The sequence below is a fragment of the Hemicordylus capensis genome, chromosome 2 (assembly GCF_027244095.1).
Source record: "Hemicordylus capensis ecotype Gifberg chromosome 2, rHemCap1.1.pri, whole genome shotgun sequence".
Taxonomy (NCBI): domain Eukaryota; kingdom Metazoa; phylum Chordata; class Lepidosauria; order Squamata; family Cordylidae; genus Hemicordylus; species Hemicordylus capensis.
This window is the reverse complement of record NC_069658.1, coordinates 260,389,024-260,408,996: the sequence shown is the minus strand read 5'-3', so window position 1 is coordinate 260,408,996 and position 19,973 is coordinate 260,389,024. Positions and strand designations below refer to the sequence as shown.

At 44.4% G+C, this 19,973-nt stretch overlaps 1 protein-coding gene across 6 annotated transcripts in view; it reads left to right on the top strand.

The window, feature by feature from the left end:
* LOC128346964 (transmembrane protein 68-like) overlaps positions 1–19,973 on the top strand; it is a 45,499-nt gene that overhangs the window by 12,780 nt on the left and 12,746 nt on the right. For 4 of the 6 annotated variants that reach the window (XM_053300823.1, XM_053300821.1, XM_053300820.1 and 1 more), the window contains exons 2-4: positions 5,862–5,975; positions 7,905–8,260; positions 17,113–17,277. In XM_053300823.1, the coding sequence (XP_053156798.1) occupies positions 5,866–5,975; positions 7,905–8,260; positions 17,113–17,277 (631 nt within the window). In that variant the 5' untranslated portion in view covers positions 5,862–5,865. The remainder of the gene's footprint in view (positions 1–5,861; positions 5,976–7,904; positions 8,261–17,112; positions 17,278–19,973) is intronic. The other 2 variants (XM_053300824.1, XM_053300825.1) reach the window with 2 other exon arrangements.

Here is a 19,973-nt window from a genome sequence, read left to right as displayed (position 1 = left end):
CGGCTCTTCACATTAATCGTGTGAAGAGCCTCAGAGTCTGGCCATCTTTACCTATTTCTGTGCCAACTTTCAAGCCTCTCTTTCTAGACCTTTCTGCAGCTTTTTAAAAACTTTCCCCATAGACTTCTATGGAGATATTTGCTTGGGGGGGAATGGGTTCCACATTGGATCATGTTCGATTCCAAAATTCTAAATGGTCCAAATGACTCAAAAACAACATCTGTGCTTTGGGATTGGATTGGACCTGATCTAAACAGAACTGTATGATTGTGCACAACCCTAATGACCAATATGTCACCACTTATGCATAAGAATGTAAGAACAGCCCTGCTGGATCAGGCCCAAGGCCCATCTAGTCCAGCATATTGTTTCATACATTGGCCCACCAGATGCCACTGGAAGCCTACAGGCAGTAGTTGAGGACATGCCCTCTCTCCTGCTGTTACTCGCCTGCAACTGGTACTCAGAGGCATCCTGCCTTTGAGGCTGGAAGTGGCCTATAGCCCTCCAACTAGTAGCTGTTGATAGACCTCTCCTCCATGAGGTTATCCAAACACCTCTTATGGCCATCCAAGTTGTTGGGCGGAGAAATCCACAAGTTGTTTATGCATTGTGTGAAAATGTACTTCCGTTTGTTGGTCCTGAATTTCATAGCAATCAATTTCATGGGATGATTCCTGGTTCTAATGTTATGTGAGAGTGAGAAGAACTTCAGTTTCTCCACACCATGCATAATTTTATTGACCTCTATCATGTCTCCCCACAGTCATCTTTTTTCTAAACTAAGTAGCCCCAGGTGTTGTAGACATGCCTCATAAGAAAGGTGCTCTAGGCCCATGATCATCTTGGTTACCCTCTTCTGCAACTTTTCCAGTTCTACAGTGTCCTTTTTTAGATGTGGAAACCAGAATTGTATGCAGTACTCCAGGTGTGGCCGCACCATCTATTTGTATAAGGACATCATAATATTGGCTGTTTTATTTTCAATCCCCCTCCTAATGATCCCTAGCATGGAATTGGCCTTTTTCACAGCTGCCACACATTGAGTTGACATTTTTAATGAGCTGTCCATGCCAAACTCAAGATCCCTTTCCTGGTCAGTCACTGACAGCTCAGATCCCATCAATATATACTTGAAGTTGGGGTTTTTTTGTCCCAATGTGCATCACTTTACACTTGCCAACACTGAACCGCATTTGCCAGTTTGTTGCCCACTCACCCAATTTGGAGAGATCCTTCTGGAGCTCATCACAATTAGTTTTGGATTTCACTACCCGAAAGAGTTTAGTATCATCTGCAAATTTGGCCACCTCGCTGCTTACCCCTACTTCTAGATCATTTATGAATAAATTAAAAAGCACCATTCCCAGTACAGATCCCTGGGGGACCCACTTCTTACTTCCCTCCATTGTGAAAACTCTCCATTTATACCTACCCTCAGTTTCCTGTCCTTCAACCATTTAGCAATCCACACATGTACTTGTCCCCTTATCACATGACTGCTAAGTTTCCTCAGGTGTCTTTGATAAGGAACTTTGTCGAAAGCTTTTTGGAAGTCCGGGTATAATGTGTCAACTGGATCACCTTGATCCACACACTTGTTCACATTCTCAAAGAACTCCAAAAGGTTTGTGAGGCAAGATTTACCTTTGCAGAAGCCATGCTGGTTTATTCCCAACAGGGCCTGTTTGTTCTATGTGCTTTACAATTTTATCCTTAAGGATTATTTCCATCAATTTGCCTGGAACAGACATTAAGCTAACCGGCCTGTAATTTCCCATATCACCCCAGGATCCCTTAATGAAAATCGGTGTTACTTTTGCTACTTTCCAGTCCTTCGGAACAGAGTCCGATTGCAGGGATAAGTTATATATTTTAGCAAAGAGGCCGGCAATTTTACATTTGAGTTCTTTGAGGACTCTTGGATGGATGCCATCTGGCCATGGCAATTTGCTAGTTTTCAGTTTTTCCAGACAGTTTAGAACATCATCTCTTGTCACTTCTAGTTTTTTAGCCTCCATCCCCAAAAAGCCTGGTTCAGGAACAGGTATATGCTCGGTATCCTCTGCCGTGAAGACGGACGCAAATAACTCATTTAGCTTCTCTGCAACTTCCATATCCACCTTAATAATCTCTTTCACACCCTCATTGTCTCCAGGTCCAAACACCTCCCTGGAAAGTTTCCTGCTTCTGATGTATTTAAATAAGTTTTTATTATTCCCCTTGATACGTTTAGCTAAATGTCCCTCAATCTCTTTTCGCCTCCCTTATTGTCACCTTACATTTCTTTTGCATGAGTTTGTGTTCCTTTTTGTTCTCTTTATTTGGACAGGCCTTCCAATTTCAGAAGGAAGTCTTCTTCCCTTTTATGGCTTCCTTGACTTTACTTGTTAGCAATGTTGGCATCCTCCTGGACTTAGTGGCACCTTTCCTCTTTTTTTGGTATACAATCGAACTGGGCTTCTAGTATTGTGGTTTTGAGTAACTCAGGGGCGTAACGATAGGGGGGGCAGGGGGGGCACATGCCCCAGGTGCCACTTGGTAGGGGGCACCAAAAAGTGCCTCTGCCCATCCCCTTCCTTTCCCCAATTTTTTTTGTAAAAAAAAATTGAGTCGGGCGGCGGTGGCGCCCCTCCCCCCCCTCGGCGCAGGCGCGACTTGCCAGACGAGATCTTTACGGGTGGGGTGGGCGCTCTCCCACCATTGGCTCCTGGCAGCGGAAGAGCGGAGCCATGTCTTAATCACTCCACATGAGCAACAAGCGGAGGGCTGGGTGCAAGTGCCTCTCAGACCCCTCCCCTCGCTCCTTCTCAGCTTCTAAGTTCCTAGCAGTCCTCCTCTCCCCTTCTGCTTTTGGCTGCGGGGCCCCCTCCCGCTTTGCTTGATGCTCCGCTGATGGTTAACTAGGGGTGTACGGCACAACAACACCAGGGCTGGCTTGCTGCTGAACTGCCTCCTCCTCCTGCTGGCTGGAGCGAAGCAGAGCCGGGATCCCGCTGCAACCAGCTGCGAGCTCCAAAGGAAAGTAAGTGCACTTCCCCGGAGAGGCGAGCGAGGGAAGGGAAGGGCAGGGAGCGCGGGCTGGGGCTGGGAGGGAAAAGAGCCCCCTGAGGAGTTTGCCCTGTAGGCTGTGGAGGGCGGCAGAGGGGCGGGAGCAGGAGGTTCCCCTCAAAGCAGGCGGCCCCCACCGTTTTCCCTAGTTACACCTCTGGGGGGGGGGCTCAGCTTTCCAGCACCCCCTTGGACTGCAGTAAGAGCGCACCACCTTCCGCTTGCAAGGGCTCCTAAGTCCTAACCCTTCACACACCCGCCGCTCTTCTCGGTGTCTGCCCCTCTGCAGCGGTGCTTGCAAATTCCCGCCAAGCACTGGCCACGTGTTTGGAGCCAACTACAGTTTGTTCTGTCCAAACACTTAACGTGACCAACCTTTGCATTTCGCGCCTGCGCAGCCCACCGTGTTCCCTGCTAGGAAAAAAACTACCTGGAGGGATGGTGAGATTGACATTTTTGGTTCTGATGGGTCCCCCCCGCCCCATTGTTTGAGGGAATAGATGTGTGCGAAATTCTTTCTCCATCATACAACTTGTTCCCGTGTGTATGTGGAGGGATGAGGTTTGGATCTTGGCGGGAAAGAGGGGTTTGGAGCTTTATTCCGCGGCGTTTTGATTTGATTTTCGGCGGGGAGCTGGCTGTATTTTCGACCCTCTTGGGCTTTAATCAAGGAGGCGGGTGGAAATCACGCCTCCTCTTGCCGGCAGCCGGGATTCTGACTAGTTATGGGGGCCGGGGTGACACAGGGCTATTCTTGCCACGGGCTCCCCGCGTAGGCTCCATCGTCACACACCAGGTCCTGGGTGCCACTCAGCATTTACTTACTTACTTATTTAATTAACTATTTATTTGATTTCTGTACTGCCCTTCCAAAAATGGCTCAGGGTGTTTCACACAGAGAAATAACAAATAAATAAGATTAAGGTCACCTTCTCTCTGGTTGGTTCCAAGACCAACTGTTCTAGGGCATAGTCATTCAACATATTTAGAAATTTGACCTCTTTGTCATTACCTGACTGAATTTACCCAGTCTATGTGTGGGTAATTGGAGTCACCCATTATTACTGCCCTGCCTCTCCTTGACGCCTCCCTGATTTCCTTCTGCAACTCCCAGTCACTGTCAGCGTTTTGTTCTGGAGGGCAATAGCACGTGTACAAACCATTCCTCCTCAGATCCAGACAGATTGTACTATGGTTAGTCATTGTTTCCCCCCTAGTGCTTTCAAGTTAGAAGAAATCTGGGGCTTAAAAGAAATGGATGTCTTATGCTAGCAGCACTAATTATACCCTGGTTATGAGTGATGCTATCTGAATAACATGCACCACCTCTAAGAATAAGTGATGTTAATTAAAAATTATTTCTCTGGAGGCATTTTATATTCGTATGTGAATACTTATAGCAAAGTTTAGCAAAGCATTTTTTGAATTTTTAATTCCCCCCAAAAAAATTCTTATGAAATCATAAAACCCAACATAAATACCTCTTTTCTCTAAATATGTAGATGCAGCTCATAAATAGTTTGCCTTCTAATCATTCTGTGTCTTTTTAATATCAACTGAATACACATATCTATAGTAGATTAAGAATGCTGGAGGACTCCTCCCTCACACTTTAACTTATTTCATCTAAAATACTGAATGAAGTACATTTTTCTTCAGTCACTGCTTATGGAATTCAGTGCTACAGGATTTGGAAATGGCTATTGGCTTAGATGGTCTTAGATTGGACAACTTCATGAAAATGGGTGCATCTCTCACCAGCAAATAGTTAGGACAGCTGCATGGAATCTCCAGAGTAAGAGGCAGTGTACCACTGGATATCAGTTGGCAGTGGGGGGGGGGTACAGATGGGGTGGACGGTTGCCTCCATCACTAACATCTGAGCTTTCTTGAGAGAAAGATTGTGAATGTATGCTGCCACCACCGCCACTCACTCCAATTAAGATTAGGTGCCAGGGAGTGTTCTGAAGTCAGGGGTGTAGCTCAGAATTGTTCCCATACACTTGAGACCTTTCTCTCATTAAACAAGGGGGCACTGCAAACTGCTCTCACCATGGTCGGCATGAAAGTTAAAGAGAGACTCAGTGCTCTTGCAACAGCATTGATGATGACAGTGCAGAACCACCACTGGGAGACCCATATTTCGTGAAGACAGGTTGCCCAATGGACCAGGAGCTGGGATGGGGTTGCACACCACCTGCCTTTGTGGCCACTGGTCAATGACATCATTACTCCTCACAAGGGTGGAGGGACAGAGGACGTCAGGTGTCTCCAGAGGTAGGTAGTGTGCTGTGCTCCTGGCCCTGGCCCCATGTGTGCAGGACAGGGAGGATAGGAGGCCGTCAGGTAGCTGGGTTTGCAGCTGTGAAGGCCAGCAGCAGCAGCAACTACAGCAGGAACATAGGAACATAGGAAGCTGCCAAATACTGAGTCAGACCGTTGGTCCATCTAGCTCAGTATTGTCTACTTAGACTGGCAGTGGCTTCTCCAAGGATGCAGGCAGGAGTCGCTCTCAGCCCCATATTGGAGAAGCCAGGGAAGGAACTTGGAACCTTCTGCTCTTTCCAGAGTGGCTCCATCCCCTAAGGGGAATATCTTACAGTGCCCACACATCAAGTCTCCCATTCATATGCAACCAGGGTGGATCCTGCTTAGCTAAGGGGACAGGTCATGCTTGCTACCACAAGTCCAGGTCTCCTCTTCTGTGTGTTACCAAACAATCTACCAATTGGTTATCATCTATGTTGCTACGCTACTGGATGATGACATAAATTCTAGTTTCCTAACTGATTCATTCATTTTAATTATAGATAAATGGTGTGCAGCTGTACACTCCACCCTCCGGGTTGTACAAGAAAATATAAGGGCTCAGGGAGAAATGAAAGCATAGTCAGAGACACTGGAAGAGCTGCCAGTGGAAAGAGGTAATCGGATGGGAATTTGGGGAGGATGGGACTGGCTTGCCAATTCCCACCATTTCTTGGAAGTGGGGGAGAATCTGGTTGGTGGTTTTTTGATTAACCTTTCTGATCCATGATCAACTTTTCTGAAGTTAATTTTGTACATGTTTGTTACATTTCCTTAAATATTGTCCTGAGCAGAGCATTTCTGTTAGAAGGGATGATTCCCTTCTCCTGCCTCCCCAAACTATGCTATAGGCTTTCGCTGCAGGAACTGGCAATCCTGAAAGCTGTCAATCTTCAAAGCAGCTAAACAAAATATATATACACTCAGGAAACCTGGTAATCCTTATTTTTTGCCGCTTGCCCAGACTAGCAAACTAGTAATGCAGATTCCAGCCTCGGGCTGGTGGTAGGACTTCTCTCTGCAAGCAGAGCCTGAGAGGCAGCTACTGAAGAGAGAGAGAGAGGGCCAACATCCCTATCATGCTTGTACTTTGGTAATTCAGAGTGTTCACTGCATTGATGGTGGTTTGCCAGGGAGAAAATACAAGTTGAGTATCCCTTATCCGGACTGCTTGGGACTAGAAGTGTTCCGGATTTTGGACTTTTCTGGATTTGGGAATATTATTATTATTATTATTATTATTATTATTATTATTATTAATTATTTGTATTTATATCCCACTCTTCCTCCAAGGAGCCCAGAGCGGTGTACTACATACTTGAGTTTCTCTTTCACAACAACCCTGTGAAGTAGGTTAGGCTGAGAGAGAAGTGACTGGCCCAGAGTCACCCAGCTAGTATCATTGCTGAATGAGGATTTGAACTCGGGTCTCCCCGGTCCTAGTCCAGCACTCTAACCACTACACCACGCTGGCTCTCATATTTGCATAATGTGATATCTTGGGCATGGGATCCAAGTCTAAACATGAAAGGTTACCATATTTTATTGTCTGCTCAAATTTTTCCCTCACGGAACCTCAGTCCGAGTTCAAAACCCTCCGCTTGCCTAACATGGCGCTCGCTCACACTGCAGAGGCTCTTCTGCGCTTTCTATCAGAAGGGGAGCAAGGCGAACAGCCACGATAGGACGCATACTGATGGGCGCCATCTTGCCGCCCACAACCTGGAGGCTGCCACACTTGTAGAGAGGGAGGACACAGAGCCTCCCCAAACACCTACCACCCTTCCAGCAATGGCGACCCATCTGGAGGACGAACTTGGGAGAAACTCCACTCTGGTAGTGGTGAGTAACCCCCTGAACAGGCAGGTCATGGCGGATCCTCCTATCTTGGAGGACGGGACCACGTGGTTGAGGGGATTTATTGCAAGAGGGTTCAGGACCTTGGTACCCTCTCTGGCGGAGGAGGGCAGAGCACTTCTGACCCCAAGCAGGATGCGGTGTAAGTAAGTTTTGACTGCATGTTTAAAAGCAGCAATACTGGGAATCTGCGAGCGAGTGAGCTGAGGTTTTTTGTTTTTTTGTTTTTGTTACGGTGTGGTGTCTGGATTTTGGAGCATTCCAGATTTCGGATGTCCGGATAAGGGATACTCAACATGCATGCTTGCTTATGAGGAAACCCAGTAGTTTGCATTATAATTGCTGCTAGCCTCTTCTGTACACAATCTTTGCCTCAAAACTGGGATAAGAAAAGCACACACGAGCAAATCACAAAACATGTTCAGGTTTTGCCTTCTTCTCTTCTCTTCTCTTCTCTTCTCTTCTCTTCTCTTCTCTTCTCTTCTCTTCTCTTCTCTTCTCTTCTCTTTTCTCTTCCAAGTCAAGTGATTAATGTGTGTGTTAAGTATTAAATGTATGTGTGTAATGTATTTTTTATAAAATGTTCAATAATCATATGACAATTAAGAAACATTAATGAAAGCATAGGTATAATTGGTTCCACAACACCGTGGTCCAGTTAATAGGATCTTCTTCTTTTTTCCCCCCAGGGATAAAAGTGAAGAAATTACCTTTGTGAACAGAATTTCACTTGATTTGTCTTTTATACCAAAGATGACAGGAGAAAACGCAAACTATACCTTAGGACAAGAGTCCACTCCTTGGATGACTTATATTTTGGAATGTTATTCAGTCTTTTTTCCTTATCACTTGGGATTGACAGTGATTCCAATTATACTGTATTATCCATTGATCATTGTGATCTGTTTTTGCTATGTGGGTAATGCCATTTATGTCATTTACGGAAAAATTGGTAAATTTTCAGTAGATATCAATAACAAACAATGGGACAAGCCAAGGCAAATCGTGGCGTTCATTTCAGATATCGGAGGAAAAGTGGGACATGGTAAGCATGATTTCCTCTCATAACCTTTAAGGGGCAAAAGTCTCAAACAGTTCTCTGATGCAATATCCCTTGAGTCTAGAATAATGAAAATCCAGCTACCCTCTTAGTTTGCTGCAACAGACAATTAGCATGTCGTTTGATTTTCAGTTGAGTATTTTATGTTGTAGCTAGTATAATAGATACAAATACAGAATTTAAGGAAGGCAGGTGTTTTATTTCATTTCTTGGTCTGAATCCAGTAGAATTGCACTATAGCAGGGCTGCTCAACTTCAGCCCTCCTGCAGATGTTGGCCTAGAATTCCCATAATATCTGACTATTGGCCACTATAGCTGGGGACTATGGGCATTTTAGTCCAGATAGAGCTTGACAGCCTAAGTTGAGCAGGCCTGCCTATACAGGCTTGTTCACACAATCTTTTGAATCTAGGTTTAATGTGGATACTAGCATTGAAGTGATTGTATGAACCTATGCTAAGGTGGGAATCTCAGGTCACAAACCACCTCGGCATAGGTTCATACAATCACTTCAATGCCGGCAACCCCCATTAAGCCATTGATGACTGGGGCGGGGGCGGGGCGGGGGGGGGGCAAAGCCAAGTGGCATTTCAAGAACATTTAATTGCTTTATATAAATCAAGATATAGTGCTACTCTTCTTCTTTCCACATCAGGAGTCAGAACTGGACAAGCAGTTTGCCCCTACACCCAAGCTGCAAGGGTGACATACACACAGATAACTGGATGAAAGGGACACAACTTTATTGAAATGTAAACAAATTGTAGAACTGGATAGTTAGTGCAGGTCTAAGAAAGATTGGAGGTCAGAGCTTTACATCCTTCCCCAAGCCTCCTATGGGTGACACACCCTGGCTCAAAGGGAGAAGCAGTGCAAGCCTGCTTCCTACTCATCTTTGCCAACCCTGATGGTTAGAACTGTGGTGAACACACTGGTTGAATTGGGACCAGTACTGAGGGCCCAAAGGTCTAAGCTTAGGCCTATATCTGGGATGGTCATTTTGCAAGAAACTAGAGTGTGAACTTTGGCTCTGCTGAGCAAAAGTAACTGAATTGAATAGTTTATTCTATATTCAAGGCCTGACAAGAGGGGAAAGACTCGCCCCTCCCTGCTCTGAAACTTGTTTATGCATTGTGCTATGCCAAGGGTAATTATGGGACTCAGCTTGAAATTTGCTAATGTTGAGAGTAATCATACTTAGAAGGTCTAAGGAAGCAACACATAGATATCAGTACCTACATATTTTGTGGCCTCATCATGGCGGGGTGTGTGTGTGTGTTTCTGGGAGGGATGAGTGAAGTACTCTGGGAGGTATACTCTTAGGGTCACCCAAAGCATGAAGGTCATCCCAGCTGCCCACATAAATCAAGCAGGCACCTATATTGGAGAGCAGCGATATAGAAAGGTGCTGGAGGCGGACAATCACTTCAGTGACAATGACAAAGGCATCATTTCATACTGTGTGGGAGAAGGCAATGGTAAACCACTCCTGTATTTTACCAAGAAAACCACATGGATAGACAAAATAGAATAATTGTCGATGTCATGCCGGATGATGGGCCCCTCAGGTCGGATGGTACTCAACATGCTACTGAGGAAGACCTGAGGATCTCTCAAAGTACCAATGGTGCTTATCCAGTTAAACTAAAGCCTTTTGGATGTCTAGCAGGTAATGTTGCCGTGCAAGAAAAGAAAATCCAAAGCTGCAAAGACAGAATTACAATGGGAACATCGAACGTAAGAAGCATGAATATGGGAAAGCTCGATACAGTGAAAGATGAAATGAATTGACTATTGATTGATATCTTGGGCATCAGTGAATTAAAATGGACTGGAATGGGACACTTTCCAGAAAATCATACCGTTTACTACTCAGGACACAAAAACCAAAGAAGGAACGGTGTTGCTGTCATAGTCAGGAACGATATAGCAATGACAGTTCTTAGGTACAATGCGGTTAGTGACTGACTAATATTAATTAGATTTCATGGAAAACCCTTTAACATGAGAGTTCTTCAAGTCTATGCCCCAACAACTGATGCAGAAGAAGAGGAAGTGGATAAGTTTTATGCTCAAGTTCAGTCTGAAATTGACAGAACATGCAAGCAAGATGTGGTGCTGGTGGTTGGAGACTGGAATGCCAAAGTTGGGAAAGGTAAGGAGGAAGTCGGCTTATATGGCCCAGGAAACAGAAACGAAGCAGGAGAATGACTTCTTAGTTTCTGCCAAGCCAATGTTCTCTTCATTGCTAACACATTCTTCAAACAACCAAAGTGGCACCTATATACATGGACATCACCAGATAGAGTACACAGAAATCAAATTGATTGCATTATTGGTACAAGGAGGTGGAAGAGCTCAGTTACAACAGCAAAGATATGGCTGGGGGCCAATTGTGGAACAGATAACAAACTGTTCATGTGCAAGTTCAAAGTCAAGCTAGAGCGGAAAAACAAAGCTATCCAGCTTCCACAATATGATCTTGAGAATGTACCCACCATTTTCAAGGAGAACACCAGGAACTGCTTTGAAGTTCTGAACCTCATTGATAGGGAACCAGAGGAACTGTGGAATGAAATCAAAGAAGTTGTTAAGGATGAATGTGAAAAGAGACTGCCAAAGACCAAGAAACAGAGAAAAGCAAGATGGTTGTCAGAACAGATGGTGGAAATTGCCCAGAAGAGGAGAGAAGCCAAAGTCAAGAAAGATAAAGACCTCAGGAAGGAACTTAATAGGGAATTTCAGAAAGCTGTTAGAAGAGATAAGGAGCAATACTACAATGACATCTGCAAAGACCCTGAGGATGGAAATGGACACGGAAAAACAAGGCAAGTTTTCCAAAAGATCTCTGAACTCAGAGGGAGGATCCAACCTCAAATTAGTATGTTAAGGGATGCCAAAGGACAGATAGTAACTGATTCAGAGAAGATCAAACAGAGATGGAAGGAGTATACTGAAAATCTGTACAGTAGGGACATCAACTTCCAAGATACTCTAGAAGATATTCCCTACTTGCAAGAACCTCTAGTATGGGAAGATGAAGTTAGATCAGCACTCCGGTCATTACCAAGTCAGAAGGCTACAGGAATTGATGGCATAGCTACAGAAATATGGCAGGCAACAGAAGAAGAATCAGTGAAGGCTCTAATCAAATTATGCCAGCAAATTTGGAAGACAACACAGTGGCCAACAGATTGGAAGAGGTCAGTCTACATAGCCATACCAAAGAAAGGAGACTTAATAGGCTGGGCAAACCATCGCACAATATCCTTAATTTCACATGCTAGCAAAATAATGCTCAGGATCATCCAACACAGATTAGAGCCCTACGTGGAAAGGGAAATGCTGGATATTCAAGCTGGTTTCAGAAAAGGCCCAGGAACAAGAGACATCATTGCTGATGCACGCTGGATAATTGAGAAAGCCAAAGAATACCAGAAAGAAGTCGATATGTGCTTTATTGACTACAGAAAAGCCTTTGATAGTGTCGACCATGTCAAGTTGTGGAATATCCTTAGGAAAATGGGTGTTCCAGAACATCTCATTGCTCTCATGAGAAACCTATTCACAGGGCAGGAAGCCACAGTCCAGACAGAACATGGTAAAACAGACTGGTTCCAGGTCGGCAAAGGAGTAAGAAAAGTCTGTATACTTTCTCCCTCTTTATTCAGTTTATATGTTGAACAAATACTGAGAGAAGCTTGCCTGGAAGAAGATAAGCGTGGTTTTAAAGTTTGAGGAAGAAATATCAATAACCAGTGCTATGCGGATGACACCTCTCTGATAGCTGAGAATGCAGATGATCTGCAAGCTCTAGTAATAAAAGTCAAGGAGCACACTGAAAAAATGGGTGTCTACAATTAAATGTAAAGAAGTCTAAACTAATGACAATGGGTACAGGAACCAGCCTCAGAATTGACAATGAAGACATTGAAGTGCTGGATAGCTTCTGCCTTTTAGGATCAACAGTAAAGGATCCAGCAGTCAAGAAATACGCCACAGACTAGCACTTGGTAGGGTATCAATGAAGGCCTTGGAAAGGATATTTAGATGCTGTGATACGTCTATATCTACAAAGATTAGAATTGTTCAGACAATGGTTTTCCCCATGGCACTCTATGGATGTGAAAGCTGGACTTTGAAGAAGCAGGATAGAAAAAGTATTGACGCTTCTGAACTTTGGTGTTGAAGAAGACTTTTGAGGATACCATGGAGAGCCAGGGAAACAAACAAATGGATCATAGAACATATACATCTAGAATTTTAACTCAAGGCACAAATGATCAGGCTCAAACTATCATACTTTGGACACATTATGCGAAGACCCAGCTCCCTTGAGAAGTCTATAATGCTGGAGAAAGTTGAAGGCAAGAGAAGAAGAGGATGACCAGCAGCAAGGTGGCTGGACTCAATTACAACAGCAATGAATGCACCACTGAGATACCTTAAAGGCCAAGTTGAAGACAGATCATCCTGGAAAGAATCTATCTCTGTGGTTGCTAAGAGTCAACACTGACTTGACGGCACTTAATCAATCAACCAATATTTACAAACAATTAGTTGCTGAAGCTCTTTGCATGTTATCTCTTAACACATTTCTTGGGACTAAAAGGTGCCTAATCTGCTTCGAAATGACCACAAACCTGTCAATCTGGACAGAGATAGGAATGTTTTGAGAACATCAAAAGGGAAACAGCTCCATTTGATTTAGTAAACAAGAGATGGATACGAACCCCAAGAATGGCCGACTCCTTCACCAAATATGGTAAAAGAGTTCTGGGGAGAAGCGGAGTTGCTGATATAAGACTGGAGACATAGAGAGTAATGATATGACTGTTTCTGATATGAGATATGGATAATGGGCCTGGAAAAGGGTATAAAGAGGCCACACACACACATGCACACACACGCACACACACACAGTCAGACAGGGAGGAAGAGACGAAGGAGGGGGGTCTCTCCATCCAACCCGCACACCAACACCCAGTAAAGGAGAACAAGGGAAGGCATGCTCCCACTCCATGAGAGGAGTAGCATGTAACCCCTATCCTATGAAGGCAACTCATGCCTAACAGATTGCTGAAGTTGCTCCGGTCTCTAAGATCAAAGGGACTTCCATTTCTGCATATTTGATTACTCTGCCAAGCCACCTGGACAGGTGGAAGCCTCTCTGTGCACTCAAGATCTCCATTCCTGAATCTCACAGCCGATGCTGGCCTACAGGATCCGATAATTATACTTGCAGATGTTGCCTTCAGCCAAGCATCTTCTAAACTTACATCCCTGCCCAACTCCCCAACACCCTTGTCCTTGTCTTTCTCACCTCCTTCTGCTTCCCAGAAAAGTCTCTGTCTCTTCCTTAGCCTGTGCCTGTCAGCTTTCAATAAGTCAGCTTACTCACATCAGCCCTCTCTCCCCCGTCCCTCCTCCCCTTTCTCTGTTCTCAGCTCATTCACTCTGGACTGCTGGCCCGAGGCTAGAATGGGCACCTCCTTCCTTCTCTGCTCTTTCCTCCTCACCCCTTTCCCCCTTCCTTTTTCTCATGCCTGGATTTTTGCTCTCTTTTCTCCCTCTCTCTACTTAAACTCAAAACCATAAATGTTGTGTCTTAGCTAGAGAACAGCTGCGAGATAACACACACACAAGGTTCATTGCTAGTGTGAGAGAAAATGATTTCAACTGCTGTTCATTTCTAGTGAGGGAAAATGATTTTAACTGTTATTGAAAACACTACACTACGGTGGGGAAGAAAACTAATTGATTGATTTTGCTTGCATGCTTAATTGCTTAGATGTAACCATTTGCCTTAATAAAACTTATAAAACTGCAGTTGTGTGTGACATCTCTCCTCCTCCACACTCCCGATTGTTCCATGACCTCAGAGTTGAACCAGGAGTTGCCTCTGTTGGTTAAGTTGTGAGGGGCTGTGTGCTCCCTCTCTCCCTTGCAGGGAGAGCATTGCAGCCTGCTCCCAACAGGGTTACTTCTAGGGCCTCACCCCGCCACCCCAGATGCACAGCCTTTGAGGTTTGTGAAGCCCTGAAGAAGGTGGAATGAAGATTCGTAGCCCCTGAGCCACTAAGCCTCTAAGGACTGATTAACCATTCCACCCTTTCAAACTGCCAAGAGTGCTCACTAATACCAACCCGTCTACTTATCTGCCTGCCTGCACTACACCTGCCAAAAGGGGAAGTCAGCCCCACTTGGCCTCATCCCCCACGCCTCCAGAAAGTCAGCAAGCCCTGCTTCAGATCTGCCAAATAGAGGCCACAACCCTTCATGGACAAATGAACCACCTGGCCAAAAGAGGCATAAAGAGTGAACGACGATTCCTTGTGAAATGAAGCCACCCTTGGTTGCAACCATGTCCCTACCCATGGCTGTATTTATATTTCTCCTAGCTCTTTCAACCTCCTTCAAATTCTGTGTTGAAGCAGATTAGCCTACAATATCACATCCCCAGGAATCCAGGCCTGGATGATAGTGAAATCCGCTTTGGCTTGCTGAATTAATGAAAGGCCAGTTTGATGTGACGGGGTTTTACCTCTTGTAGGATTGGGGCTACGAGTGAGCTAAGTTTCCTCTTAAACAGAAGATACTGGATGTGGTTTACCAAGAAGAACATACTCATTTGTCTAACAGATCGATTTATAGCCTGCAATTATTTGAGGTTTCGCCTAACAGAAATTTAAATTTTCTTGTAGTTCTTAAATACAGGAGAATATGCTCTCAAACTCGTTTCAATGCACTCCCATCTGCGGTATGGGAGGGCAGGTACAAAAATATCCCTTATTCAGTGAGGCTATTCACACGAGCATGCAGAACCAGGCTAAGGGAACCAAGCCCGGTGTGAACTGACGGGATTGGACCCGATCCAGGCAGCTACATAGCGGCAAACCCGCCTGTGGAGCCTCCCTCTTAAATGAGGTGAAGGGAGCGAGCGATCGCTTAATTTCATTTATTTGATTGCGTGTCAGCTGCAGCTGTTTGTATTCCAGTCCAGCAGCATGGCATCCCAGGCAGTGCCAACACAGCCGGCAGTTCCTCCTGCTTATTCCACCCAGTGGTTCAAGCGGGGATGCCTTGGTGCCTTGTCTGGGGTGCAGGAGGCTCAGCCAACCAGGTCCTGCATCAGTGCTTCACAAATTGTTTTACCTAGTACACACACACACACACACACACACACACACACACACACACACACACGTATCATACACGTATGCACTGCTAGTGATGAGTTAGTGGTCTGATGGCACCACGTGTCTGAGAACCTTGCCATATGCAGGCTCTCAGCAAAGCTGTGGTGGACCTGCCAGTGTGAGGTGGAATTTCTTTATTTTAGCATGCCACATGAAGAGAAGAAAAGAAGACTTCTCAGGGTGCATCATTTTAAATGCCTAAAATGTGGTTTTTAAGAGTTGCTTTCTTGTTTTTAAATGCTGGTTTTTAAATGGTGGGTTGCTTTTTTCTGAAATGGCTGAGAAAAGGTGTGTGAATTCCAGGAGGATGGCCAATTCTTACTCAAACATGATTAGATCCTATGGTAAACTCTGATATAAGGGAAAGGCAACATGAATGAATAAGTAATTCGGGCAAAAAGGATCTATTTTGAATATTCACTCAACAGAAAGAGTCAACAACAAATATCCATGTGTGGAAAAGTCTGTGACCTGTGCATTTAGTAACTGGTGGCACCTCCTGGGGCAGCAATAACTGAAACTAAATGTTTCCTGGAATTGGAGATCAGTCTCTCACATCAGCTTGGCCCATTCTTCTGCACAAAACTGTTTCCGCTCTGTGACAGTTGAAGGCTTCCTTGCATGAATAGTTCACATCAGGTCTTGCCACAACCTTCCAACAGGGTTTAGGTCGGGACTTTTTTAACCACCCAAAACGCAAAATCACTTCTTCTTCAGCCATTGTGTGGTGGACTGACTTGAATGTGTAGGGTCGTCGTCTTGCTGCATGCTCCTCTTCTGGCTAAGCTTTCGCCCGCAGACAAATGGCACGACGTTGTCACCTAGAATTTTCTGATACGCAGCTGAATTCATTGTTCTATCAATGATGGCAAGCCATCCAGGTTCTGATGCAGCAAAGCAGCCCCAAACCATGATGTCTCCACTACCATGCTTGACAGTGAGGATGGGCTTCTTACTTAGGAAGGCAGTGAGCCTTTCTCACAATCGGTGAGAAAAGGCTCAAGGGAAAGCAGAGAATTGCCCACCCACACGATTCCTGATAGCTGCCGGCACTGCTTCCCAACAGGGGATGGGAAGTGGCGTCCTGCCCCCTGAAACACCCCTAATGCACTGCATGAGTGTCTGATGAATTATGGGGATTCCCCCATGGCTGACACACAACCAAAAAAATGAGGTTAAGAGAGCACTTGCTCTCTTTACCTCATTTTGAAGGAGGGCTCCTCAGGTGGGTTTGCTGTGACTGTAGCAGCCACTCACCTCCTGCTGCTTCTCATGAGCAGCCAAGAGTAGGATTGGCTGTCTTAGTCTGCTTTGGCTGTTCGTGAGAACAGCCTCCGTGTTTGGTTTTCCCAAACAAAATGTTTGTGATGGCATTCAGTTATTGATCCGTTGGTCCAGAGAACATTATTCCTTCTGGAATAATGTTCTCTGGACAGCTGGATCCAAAATTGAACTTTTTGGGTCCCCAGCAATGAGGCCTCTTAAAGTAAATAATAATCTTGATGCTGCCCTATGCCTTTTTAATACTTGAGTGAATTTGAAGTACTTTAGCTCTTCTCTTAAATAGAAGGATTTGATTACTGTGAAATCTACAGTGACATGAAATAATAAGCTATGACATATTGTACTATTGGCAGGTTATGAGATCAGCGGAGCTGAAAACCTACCAGAAGGGCCAGCAGTCATTGTGTATTTCCATGGAAGCATTCCTATGGACTGTTACCTTTTTCAACAGAGGCTCTATAGAAAAACAGGAAGACAGTGCCATCTCGTGATAAGTAATGAGATTTTAAAAATACCAGGTAAAAACAAACAAACAATAATTCTGTTACTTCAGTTATGAGAAATATTTTAAACTGGAAAACATCTCCCTATTTCTGGGATGAGCAAACTTGGCCTTCCAGCTGTTGCTGGAGAGCCAAGTTTGTGGCTGGGGTTTTATTGGGCTGGGGATGATGGGAACTGTAGTTCATGAACAGCTGGAGGGCCAGTTTAAGATAGCAACATAGTTTAAGATTGCATCTAGTTTAAAATAGCAACTAGTAGCTTTGAATGGCCAGGTAGATCTAGTCTGGATACGAAGACACACAAAGGGTTAAACCAATAATTATGCAGAGATTGTTAGCCAAGAATTGTGAAGGGGTATTGGAAGAGTCAGTGTGGTGAAAGTTGAGTTGGGTTATTGTAGCCTTATAGGCGAGAAAAAATAGGATCCCCTTACTTTTTTGTCATTTTTCTGCATGCTATAAAGGAATTCAAATGGAAATTTGCAATAATCCCTCCATCTGATCTCAGTGGACAGTAATAAAGAATGGGTTTGGAATGTCTGTTTCTTATAAATAATAATAAATATTATTTATCTATTATAAATAATATTATGTTCTTATAAATAATAAAAATAAATATTTATTTAGAATAAATAATATTATTTCCTTCAACACACTGCTGCTTGCGGTGGCTTACAATAAACAAAATAAAAATATAAAACCCACATTATTATTTCTTGTTTACACAGTCAGACAGGTGTTATTGACTGGTTTGTTTTATCCAGACATCGAGTCCTTCCCAAGGACCTGGGATGGCTGAATTTTATTGTCAATGTTGTTGCTGTTGTTATAGATATCGTCGCAGAATATAGGCTGTTCCCAGTAAAGCTGCTTTTTGTAATTGGCTGGTGGTGATTTCTGTGGCCCTTATGGTGTTGAGGTGCTCTTCAAGGTCTTTTGGAACTGCACCCAGGGTGCCAATTACCACTGGGATTATTTTGGTCTTTTTCTGCCACAGCCTTTCAATTTCAATTTGTAGATCTTTGTATCTTGTTATTTTTTTCTATTTCTTTTTCTTCTATTCTGCTATCTCCTGGTATTGCTATGTCGATTATTTTAACTTGTTTTTCTTTCTTCTTGACTACAGTTATATCTGGTATATTGTGTGGCAGATGTTTGTCTGTTTGTAGTCGGAAGTCCCATAATATTTTTACATCTTCATTTTCTTCAACTTTTTCAATTTTATGGTCCCACCAATGTTTGGCTACAGGTAGCTTGTATTTTTTGCAGATGTTCCAGTGTATCATCCCTGCTACTTTGTCATGCCTTTGTTTATAGTCAGTCTGTGCAATCTTTTTACAACAGCTGATCAGGTGGTCCACTGTTTCATCTGCTTCTTTACAAAGGCGGCACTTGCTGTTTGTTGTAGATTTTTCGACTTTTGCTCTTATTGCATTTGTTCTTCGTGCCTGTTCTTGTGCAGCCAGTATTAAACCCTCTATTTCTTTCTTCAAGTTGCCATTCTTAAGCCAGTGCCAGGTCTTGGTGATGTCTGATTTTCCACTTATATTGTGCAAATATTGACCATGCAGTGGCTTATTTTTCCATTTTTCTGCTTGGTTCCGGACTTGTTCTTTCTTGTAGGCCTGCTTTGTTTCATTGGTGTTGAATAGTTTCTTGTTATTGACCATTTTAAGTGCATAGGAAAATAGGAAACTGCCATATACTGAGTCAGACCATTGGTCTATCTAGCTCAGTATTGTCTTCACAGACTGGCAGCGGCTTCTCCAAGGTTACAGGCAGGAATCTCTCTCAGCCCTATCTTGGAGAAGTCAGAGAGGGAACTTGAAACTTTCTGCTCTTCCCAGAGCGGCTTCATCCCCTGAGGGGAATATCTTGCAGTGCTCACACATCAAGTCTCCCATTCAGATGCAACCAGGGCAAACTCTTCTTAGCTATGGGGATAAATCATGCTTGCTACCACAAGACCAGCTCTCCTCTCCTAGTGCATCTTCTTCACTGTCCTTGATATATTCTTCAAAGCCTCTTTTCTTCTCCTCCTCCTTTATTATTATTATTATTATTATTATTATTATTAACATTTATATCCCGCTCTTCCTCCAAGGAGTCCAGAGCGGTGTACTACATACTTGAGTTTCTCTTTCACAACAACCCTGTGAAGTAGGGTGGGCTGAGAGAGAAGTGACTGGCCTAGAGTCACCCAGCTAGTTTCATGGCTGAATGGGGATTTGAACTCGGTCTCCCCAGTCCTACCCCAGCACTCTAACCACTACACCACACTGAATAAAAGGCAATGGAACACAATAAATCATCATAGAGCACAATAAAAGTCAGTAGCAGATAATTAGGTCATTCTCATGACCGGGGGCAGTGGCCAGTGGGCAGCAGGGAAGGCTACAGAAGCCTGCCTTTCCCACAGACGATCTCCAAGGACTGTCCAGGCATGCAGATCATGCACCCAGATGATCCACTGCCACCCCAGGGAGCGCAGGGGTAGGTGCATATCATCCCAGCCCCCAGAAATCCCACAATGCACCACGAGAGTGTGTGGTGCGTTGTGGGTAGCCCCCCCCCCCGCTGCCAGTGACAGGCACCTGCCTGTCAGTGCTTCAGCACCAGATGCAAGCAACCGGCGCTGTCATACAATCAGGGAATCGTGGTTAACGGAGAGTTCGCTCGCTTAACCTCATTTACAAGGCAGTCTCCCTAGG